The sequence below is a fragment of the Ailuropoda melanoleuca genome, chromosome 13, assembly GCF_002007445.2.
Source record: "Ailuropoda melanoleuca isolate Jingjing chromosome 13, ASM200744v2, whole genome shotgun sequence".
Classification (NCBI taxonomy): domain Eukaryota; kingdom Metazoa; phylum Chordata; class Mammalia; order Carnivora; family Ursidae; genus Ailuropoda; species Ailuropoda melanoleuca.
This window is the reverse complement of record NC_048230.1, coordinates 10,252,117-10,262,262: the sequence shown is the minus strand read 5'-3', so window position 1 is coordinate 10,262,262 and position 10,146 is coordinate 10,252,117. Positions and strand designations below refer to the sequence as shown.

The window sequence follows — 10,146 nt, the reverse complement described above, 5'->3', positions numbered from 1 at the left end:
CAAGTTTTGTCCTGAGAAGGGAAAATAATCTAATTAGTGATGTAAAGCAGCAATTTTATAGACAAAACTAATTTGTTCAGTTTATAAATAAAAACTAATTCAAGGTCAGCCTAAGTCCTACAATGTGAAACAAGATTTAGAACCTCTTCATAAAGCACAGAATTTACAATTCAGAGAAATGTGTGTCCTAGGTTGGCCTTTCTTCCCAGGACTTGGCAATCCTTAACCATTTGGCTCCCCCCAACCCCCCGCTTGATTTTATGCATTCAGTTTAAGTGGCAAAGAAAATTCCCTACACCAGAGAGCATGAGCCTTTTCCTTCCAGAATTCTATCTATTTTAGAACAATTCTCTTCCACTGCTTCTAAGTCCTGTACCTCTACCATAAATCGCCATCTCACTGTTTGCCTCAGTAGGTCAGGAACTCCACCTTCTAACCTGAACTAATTTCCAGGTCTCTCACATAGATACTGCCAAGTCAGGCAGCACTGGTCCCTGCACAGTCATTTCTGGAAATCTGGACAAAGGCCACTGCAAAGAGGTTTCATTCAGCTGCCTTTTCAAATCTTGTCTGAACCAGAGTACCATGTTCACGTTCTTTGAGGTAAACCAGAGTTTTCTGTGGAGGATCCTGAGGGAAAGGCGATCTATCCCACACCAAGGATTTGGGCCTCTGTCAAAGTGAACATTCAGTCTGCCACCAAGTGCCCAGGCATGCTGGAAGAAAAGTCTTCTTGAAAGTTGACAGTGTTAGAAATGAACAAAAGGAGAACTGGTTCAGCTGTGACAGTAAAGCAGGTGACTCTCCCCTCACCTACCTGCCCGTGTCTTGTCCCACGAAGACGAGCACAAGTTCTTCTATAAAAAGAACATCAGTTGAATCACAATTTCCCCTTTTTATTCATTTTGGGTATCAACAAACTAAATATGGGTAAGTGCATTCTGCTTCACAGGACAACAGTGTTCTAGATAAAAGCACTGGCTCAAAACATGCTTGCCAATTCCAGTTCTATAGCGACAACTGACTTCTCTTCAAACAGCAATTCTTCACAGTTTCAATACTACAGCAGCAAGTTATTCCTTAGACACACAGAACTGTGGTCCATACTTTCAAACATCGTACCAGAACTACAGATAAGTTAGCACACTTGCGGTACCACGCACAGTCCGGGCAAGGCAATTTTACCTCAAACCCCCAAGACTGGCAGTGGGACCTCGGGGGACAAAGGTCGTATGTGGGAAGGACTGGGAACCCAGCAGCACCTCTCTCCCTGCTGCGGCTCGGGGTGGGGGGGTCTTCACTCAGCTTTGTGGATCCGAACTGGCAGCACCTGCGTTGTTTCTCGGTCCTGTCACCTCATGGGGTGTGATGGAAAAACCACCAGTAGGTGCTTCGTCCAGGAACTTTTTTCAGAGCAGATCGGGCAGGATGAGGCCGGGAGGTTTTGGTTCAACACAGTTGATCCAGAAGTTGGCACAGCTGGCGTGATACTGGTGTCCTCCATATGCCAGCTTGAAGCTGTCTGTCTCGGAGTTGAACGCCTGCCAAAAATAAACAGATATGTGGGGCAGGTCAGGCTGCTTCCGCATCTGAGCGCGGGTCCGCGAGCAGCACGTATGCCCGTCCAGGCCGCAGGCTGAGGCCACACGGGCACATAGAAGCTGAGCAGGGAGCTACAGGAATTCAAGTGAGAAAGTTCTTTGCTGCTAATTAAAGTTCTAAAAAAATCTTTACCATTAGAACCCAGTTTCAGCCAAAGAAGGCCAAATCTTTCCCAGGAAAGGCAGACAGAGGCTGGGAGGGGGGAGGCCGGGGGGGCGGGTGTGCATTATAGGGGGAACTACAATAGCCAAGGGCTGTGGCTCATTTTTATCCCTCAACTGTGCGGAAGGAAGCCTTCCCCTAAGGCTGGCCTTTGACTATAACTGCAGCCCCCCAGTTTCTGTGACTGGTTACAGTCCTTGCATGGAAAAAACAAAAGACCAACAATTCTCAGGGACCAATGCCACTGGCACCTGATAAATGAACCAACATAATTAAAACGTCCAACCAGGTACAGGGTTTGTAAAAAGAAAGATATTAAAGCATGTAAGAATTATTCCCAGGAGACTAACGCTTACAGGTAAGTCAGTCCCAGTCAGCCAGTCCTAACCTCAACTCCTCGGGGGTTTTCTAAAGCACTATAAGTAAACAAAACTCTGAACCCCAATTTGTTTTTGTCTGATAACTGCCGAATCCTGCTGCTCTTTGATCTCATTCTCTGTGTCACAACTTCCAGTCTTCCAGAAGCTGCTCAGTGTTACTTTGTGCACAGAGAAAAATGCCTGCAACACCGGAAGCCAATTATGAGCTACAAGCGTGCAAACAAGACACAAACAGACCCACACACACGCACTAGTTGGTTAAATCAAACGTTAGGGGAACAGACAGGACTTGGTAAAGGATTCACGATCAGAACAGTTCAGGACGGCAGCGGAACATCGGATTTGCTTTCCACACTCAAAACTGAGATGGAGACGCTAAGATAATGTGTAACTGGTTCGTACTTTTTTAGGATGTTCTTCTGCAGGCTTCTCTTCTTTCTGAAATAATGTTGAAACCATAAGGTCAACAAAATTCCCAGAACAGGGCCTCCTGCCTCCAAACAAAACGTTCCAGGTGTAACCTCCTCTCTTTACCACCCCGCTGTGCAGAGAGCTCCGCGGGCACCGTGCAGACAGCATTCTGCCAGGAAGGGAAGACCTGCGCCCCCTTTCACTCAAGCACTCCCCCACTGCCCTCTTGTGAGAACCGAGGGACTTCTGTGGTCAGATTCCAGGGCCTCATCAAAATCCCCGCCTGTGCTCACAGCCCTGGCAGGGAAGGGGGCCAGAAGGGAATGTCCCTAGAGGTCACGTTGGGGAAGCGCTCTGCCAGCTGCAGAGGGAAGGTGTGTCACCTACCCGGCTTCTGGAGTCCACGTTTAAAAGGCACACCCCACAGGCTAGTTCCTGAGCGTTTTTAATCCCAGGCCGCAGCATACATGAGGAAAAATCCAATGAATTTTCATCGGGCTGTGAGGACAAGACAAATGGGTAAGGACGCAACAATTCCAAATGCCGCTGGCTTCACTCCCTCTCACTCATCCCCAACAGGTCTAGCCACAAATTCAGTCAGTTCTGATACCATCAACACAGTGACTCCATTTCCCAAACATTTACTGGGTACTGCTGTGCTAGGGGTGGGGTGCCAGCATGAGCAAGAAGGGGTCTCTGTCCTCCGAGAACTCACTGTCTGGGGTGGGGGCCGGGTGGTACCAGGCCACAAGACAGTGCCACAAGAGCCACACTAGGGCACGTGGGCAGGGTGGCACGGGCTCCAACCCAAGGGAGAAAGAGCCCAATGGCAGAGGATGCTTCCTAGCACTTAGAAACACCTTGGCTGAGTTTCGAGAGGTATGTGCTAGGTGATGGGGATGGGCAAGGGGGCGGTAAGAGAAGGGACGGTCTTTATTCTAAGTAGAACAAGGAACACAGGCAAAGGCCTCTAAGCAAAAGATAGGCTATGAGAAGAAATCCAGGGGCTGGGAGCCAAGCTTATGAAAGGAGGTAGGAGATAGAACTCAAGCATGAAGGCCTTGAAAGGAAGAGAAGACTATTTGGGAAGCCACTAAGGGTTCTAACTGGACCATGACAGGATCAGGTCTGTATTATGGACAGACCCCTCTGACTGCAGCGCAGGCAATGAATGGCGGGTGGCAATCCTCAAGTTCTGGGCCTCGGTTAGGGCACTGTCGTAAGCGATCCAGGAGACAGACAGTGAAGGAAGTCAGAACTAGGGAAGCAGCAGTGGGGAACGGAGAGAAACGGTCACCTGACAAAGCCTGGGTGATGCGTGAGATGCGCAAGAGGGGGAGAGGCCTGGGCAGCCAACAGGATTCGCCATAAGGCCCATCAGAGGAGACCCATGTTTGGGTCTGGGCTCTGGGGATAAGAGTTCAATTTGGTGGGGCGCCTGGGTGGCTCAGTCGGTTAAGCATCTGCCTTCGGCTCAGGTCATGATCCCAGGGTCCTGGGATCAGGCCCCACATCGGGCTTCCTGCTTGGCATGGAGTCTGCTTCTCCCTCTCCCTCTGCCCGCCACTCCCCCTGCTTGTGCTCTGTCAAATAAACAAATAAAATCTTAAGAAAAAAGAAAAGAGTTCAGTTTGGTATATGCTGAGTTGGAAATGCCTGTGGGACAGCCAGGTTCTGATGTTACATAAGCACTAAGACGGATATATAGCACGGATGCTCCAGACTGTGAGATTTAGAAGTTATCAGCTAGAGAGAATAAATATAAAGCTATTATCAGTCAAGCCTTACTTGCTATGTACCACACTAAGCTCTCACATGCATTATATAATTTCTTCCTTAAAACAAATCTATGAAATATGGAGTGTAGCCCAATGATTAAAAGGACAGGTCCCAACTTTGGAAAGCTGTTAATTTTTTTATTTCTTTTTTAAAAAAATATATATTTTTATTATTATTTATTATTTTATTTATTTATTTGGTGGGCAGTAAAGTAAGGTTTATTGAGGGATAGCAAAGTGATAGTACAAAGCTCCCAAGGACGGAGGGGACCCAAAAGGGTTGCCCCCTTTTTAAAATTTTTAAAAATTTTTTTTATTTATTTAGGTAATATCTATACTCAACAGGGGTCTCAAACTCATAACCCCAAAACCAAGAGTCACATGCTCTACCGGCTGAGCCAGCCAGGTGGTCCTGGAAAGCTCTTCACTTTTCTTTTCTTTCTCTCTTTCCCTTCTTTCTTTCTCTTTTTTTAATAGATTTTATTTATTTGTCAGAGAGAGACAGAGAGAGTGAGAGCACAAGCCAGGGGGGCAGCAGAGGCAGAGGGAGAAGCAGGCTCCCCACTGAGCAAGGAGCCTAATGTGAGACACGATCCCAGGACCCCGAGATCATGACCTGAGCCGAGGGCAGGTGCTTAACCGACTGAGCCACCCAGGCGTCCCTTCTTTCTCTCTCTTTTTTTTTTTTTTTTTAAAGTAGGCTCCATGCTGCCCAGTGTGGGGTTCAAACTCACAACCCTGAGACTAAGACCTGAGCTGAAATCAAGAGTTGGTCGCTTAACTGACTGAGCCACCTGGCGCCCTGAAAGCTCTTCATTTCTTAAAATACATATGTACTGTATGAACTTATATGCAATTCCACTCCTTGATATTTATCCAAGAGAAAAGAAAACATGTTAACCAAGTCAGGCACAAAAAGTGTTCACAGTAACCCTATTCACATTAGTCAACTCGAAATAGTCTCTATAAATAAGGAAATGGATTAAAGAGCCATGGTATATCAACATAATGGACTAGCACTCACTGACAAAGGATCATATGGTACACACAACAGTGCGGATGCATTTCTAAGATATGCTAAGAAGCCAGACACAGGAACACACGTATACTATGTAATTCTGTACAGAGTTCTAGAGCGGGCAACTCTATGGTGACAGAATTCTATGAAAATAGATCAGCGGTTATTTTGGAATCAGATCATGGCGAGAGAGAACTTTCAGAGGTGATGAAAACACGGCATGTATTGATGGGGTGCGGGCTTACAAACCGATTCAACTCTGCATTTAGGATTTCACTTCATTATCCTTCAATTAAGAAAAACACTTAATTATAAAAACCAAAACAAAACAAGCCAAAAAAAAAAAGTTTCAGAAGAGTTGTGGTTTTGTTGTTGTTTTTTAAGATTTTAAAGTAATCTCCACATCTAACATGTGGCTCGAACTCACAACCCTAAGGATCAAGAGCTGCACGCTCTACTGAGCCAGCCAGGCGTCCCAGAAAAGTTGTATTCTTAATGTGAAGAAGTTTTAGATATACCTAAACCAATTTACTTTGATTTTATATATACACCCTAGAGCAGAGATTTCTCAAACTTGGCACCACTGACATTTTTTTTTTTTTAAAGACTGTATGTATTTATTTGACAGAGAGAGAGACAGCCAGTGAGAGAGGAAACACAAGCAGGGGGAGTGGGAGAGGAAGAAGCAGGCTCCCAGCAGAGGAGCCTGATGCGGGGCTCGATCCCAGGACCCCAGGATCATGACCTGAGCCAAAGGCAGACGCTTAACGACTGCGCCGCCCAGGCACCCCGGCACCACTGACATTTTAAGCTGGATCATTCTTTATTGTGGGGCCTGTCCTCTGCACTGGAGGACATTAAACAGGATCCCTGGCCAATCCGGAGACAAAATCGCCCCCCTCCCGCACCATTAAGAATGGACTTTCCGAAGAGACAAATATGCACACGTACACACAAACGTACATGCACGTATAAACACACACGTGCGTGAGCTTGTAAATTCTTACTGATATAAAGACTGTGAAGCACACAGTTTACAAATAATACACAATCATCTTTACTGCGAATTCCAGAGTCACCTGATTCTCAGCGCTCTCTCTGGAAACGGCTGCCCCGCTCTTGGACCTACAGCCAGCCCATGCCCGCGCTCACTAGAGCGCGGATGTCGTGAGCGCTGGTTGGTTTCTCCGTGAAGGACTGAGACTGAGGTGAGGAAGCAGTCAGATCTCAGAATGTCCCTCATCTGTCAAGTATGTGAATGACTCTGCTGAATCAGGTAACAGTTCTCAAATACAGGAGAACATTTCCTCAGCTCTTTGGTCTAATTCACAATATAGCATTCGCAGACTTCCATGGTATAAATACTGCCACCACGGCCGATTTCAAGGTACCAATGTGATGTCGTGAACATGGTGCGGGGAAGAGATGCCTGCAGTACCATCCTACAGTGTTGCCACATATGGATATAACAGACCAGGGTGACCAACTTCCTGGTTTGTTCGAGACTGTTCCAGTTTCAGCTCCGAGGAAATCCCTTAGTCCCACGCAAACTGGTATCCATGGTTGTCCAAGGACAGACATAAGGAACCTCAAAAGCTAAGAACGAAGTAGGCGGGAACAAGAGGTGAGGATGGAAGTTGATGGGCAACCAAGCAAAAGGGTCGAAGAGCTGCCCTATCTGGAGAACCCAACAAGAGCGGTGTGCGTCAAGTGCAAGCAGCTAGAGGGTCACAAATGCGGGCTCGGAAAGAGGTCTGAATTTAAGCTGGCGCATGTGCTACAGTTTGATGAGATCATGTGAACAGGTGGCCGAAGTGCCATGGAGACAAGGGTCCCTGAGTCCAGTGGTCAAGGATCTGGGAGCCTGGCAGGTCGGCTGGTTTGTCCTAGTGGGTACTGAGGCGGCCCAGGACGATGGCAAATTCCTGCTGAAATAACAGTGACATCTTTTATAGTTACTTTAAGCTGAACCATGAGGATTTAGTGTACTGTTTTTGTATTTGAGAAATTATATTCTTCTTCCCTAGGGGAAAAAATGGCTTCTCCCTAGAAAAACGTATAGATTATATATGATGTTTCTTCATCCCCCCCTTTTCTAAAGATTTTATTTGAGAGAGAGAGCGTGTGCGCGCGCACGCATGCACAAACAGGGAGGAGGGGCAGAGGCAGAGGGAGAAGCAGACTCCCTGGTGAGCAGGGAGCCCAACATAGAACTCGATCCCAGAACCCTGGGATCACGACCTGAGCCAAAGAAAGATGCTCAACCAACTGAGCCACCCAGGCGCCCCTCCTCATCTCTTTCTAATTTGAAACCATAAACTGTGTATTAGCTTCACAAACCTTTCTTGAACTAACCCGAGCTGAATCCATTCAGATCACACCTAGGGAAGGAAGGACAGCAGTTCTCAAAGAAAAGGGAGGCAGATGTTTCACCGATACGCATGAGGACTCTGACCCTGAAGTGAACCTACATGGCCTTAGCCAAGCCAGACAATAATTTTTCTTTTCTACTGCAATCATGGCCAACTCTGGTCAAATCTAGAAGCAGGCTATACTACAATTTGTTTGCTGTCCAATTCTGTCCATCTATAAAATGGTTAACACTTTCACTTGTCCTACCTACCCTCCTCAGTTGCTGTTGGGACCCTCAGAGATATATAAAAAGTTCTCTGAAATGCTCTAAATAAGTATTAAAATTATTTACTTTGACAAAATCCAACAAGCTGTTTTAAGAGGTTAAAAGAACAGTGGCACTTCTATACTCTATGTTATATATATTGATCTTGTTACTACTGAACAAATGCTATTTGAGAAATAATTAGAATCTGGGAAAAGCCAATCTTGAAATCAATCCAATTAAGAAAAGCCCTTTAATATCCGTTTACCAAAGGCATAAAGAAAGCAAAAGAAAAGGTCATATTGTAATCTCCCGTGAAAATCATAAGGCTCTTCATAAATTACCCTGTGATCACATTAATCTTTCAAATGATAAAATTAACCTTTACAAATACACACCGATAAGCAGGGGGGCTGTTGTACATAGCAGCAGTGTGACAGCAACCGGCGGCCGTGATGCTTTAAGAAGGTGTGCCCTCTACAGGCCATTTTAAATTGAACATCATCCACATTAATCGGCAAGTGTTTCATGCATTCAGTCAAGATTAGAAAAAGCAGTTACGGTATAAATGACTTACATACAGTAAGTCCCAAAGACAGACTAGGATATACAATCCTGAGTCTTTAGCCAACGATAAACTGCTAAAATGGCGTCCAAGAAAATCACTATCAAGGGAGAAGAATTTGGTAGTAATTAGTGTTCTTTACAAATATTCTCATTACACTTCTTCTGGACAAATGGTAGGACGGGCATGTCTTATTCCTTTAAACAATGCATGGCCATATAGCATGCAGATGTCGTCGTAAGTCACACAGTCACTTCTGGGAGGAAGCCTTTAAGACCAATGTGATGTTTGGTTTGAGTTACAATGTAACCATTCTGATTCTTAGTTTCAATGTTTTGTCTAATTTTTCCTATTGTTGCCCTAACAAAGTGGAAAAAATTTAGCTGTCTAAAACAACAGAAGTTTATTCTCTTATAGTTCTGGAGGTCAGAATTCTAAAGTCAGCCGGCAACACAGCATTCTTTCCGGAAATTCTGTTCCTTTACCTTGTCTAGATTGTAGAGACCACCTGTCCATTCCTCAAATCATGGTCCCACCTTCTATCTTCAAAGCCAACAGCAGAGGATCTGCCAACTTCTTTGGTCCAACTGTCTGTGGCTTCTTCTCATGCTCACTCTATGCCTGATAATCCGGCGTAAATTCCCCATTTAAGGACCCTTAACTTAATCACATCTGTAAGGTCCCCTCTACCACATAAGGTAATAAATTCACAGGGCCCCGGGATTAGGACATGGTCATCTTTGGGGGTGTGTGCCTTATTCCATCCACCCTATCACCTCTGTCAACTGAGGAGAGCCATGCAGAAACATAAGGAAGATTCGGTCTCTAAAACAACATGTGCGCTGGCAATGGCAAGATGACAAGCAGGCTAACATTATGAAAAATAAACTGATCTCCTGACAGGCCGCAGCGACTTGAGGGAGGTGCTCTGAGATTCACTGCTTATTTCACACTGCAAGGAAGTACAAAAGAATCTGCATTATACTGAGGATAACAGTGGAACCAAAGCCTGTGTGATTTTCAGTTGACTGGAGGTTAGGAGAGTAGCAGTCCTGTCTCTTTCCGCAGATTTTATATGGCAAAAACGGATCTGTTTTGTTTTTCAGGGCCGAGACTCTCTTCGTTCCAAACCTACTGCACTTCAACTCTTAATTCCCTCGTCTCACTAAAACAGATGACTTTTACCTCCTGGGAAACACCAGCTCGGTTGCGGTTTGTGCCTGGAGGCGCATACGCTTCCACCACAAGAGAGAGGTGTGGCCTGCGCTTAAAGAGCACGCTGGAACTCGACAGGAGAGCTTCCAGCTCCAGTAAATATCAGGGAGCCACGGTCTGGAGCCTGGGGTTGTGTTCTTTGCTTTCCTTGGCCCAAGCACCGGGACTGTGATAGAGCGCTAACGCTCCAGGTCTTTTTCAGCGAAGAAAGGTAATGCAGCTTCTTCTTGATGGGAATAGTTTCATGATGTCTTCGTGGAAGAAACAAGTCTTTTTTTTAGCATCCTGAAAGCTGGCACCGACACGGTAGGAAAAGCGGACTTTTGAAACTCATGATCTCAGGGCTGTGAGACTGAGCCCCGCGTGGGGCTCACACTCAGCGCAGAGTCCACTTCCTC

The 10,146-nt window shown here is 45.8% G+C and overlaps 1 protein-coding gene across 15 annotated transcripts in view; it reads right to left on the bottom strand.

The window, feature by feature from the left end:
- Positions 1-875: 875 nt before the first annotated feature.
- SYNRG (synergin gamma) overlaps positions 876-10,146 on the bottom strand; it is an 85,794-nt gene continuing 76,523 nt past the window's right edge. For 11 of the 15 annotated variants that reach the window (XM_034641632.1, XM_034641636.1, XM_034641637.1 and 8 more), the window contains 3 exons: positions 2,943-3,053; positions 2,547-2,582; positions 876-1,541 (listed from right to left, as the gene is read on the bottom strand). In XM_034641632.1, coding sequence (XP_034497523.1) covers positions 1,410-1,541; positions 2,547-2,582; positions 2,943-3,053 — 279 coding nt within the window. In that variant the 3' untranslated portion in view covers positions 876-1,409. The remainder of the gene's footprint in view (positions 1,542-2,546; positions 2,583-2,942; positions 3,054-10,146) is intronic. The other 4 variants (XM_034641633.1, XM_019805572.2, XM_019805573.2 and 1 more) reach the window with 2 other exon arrangements.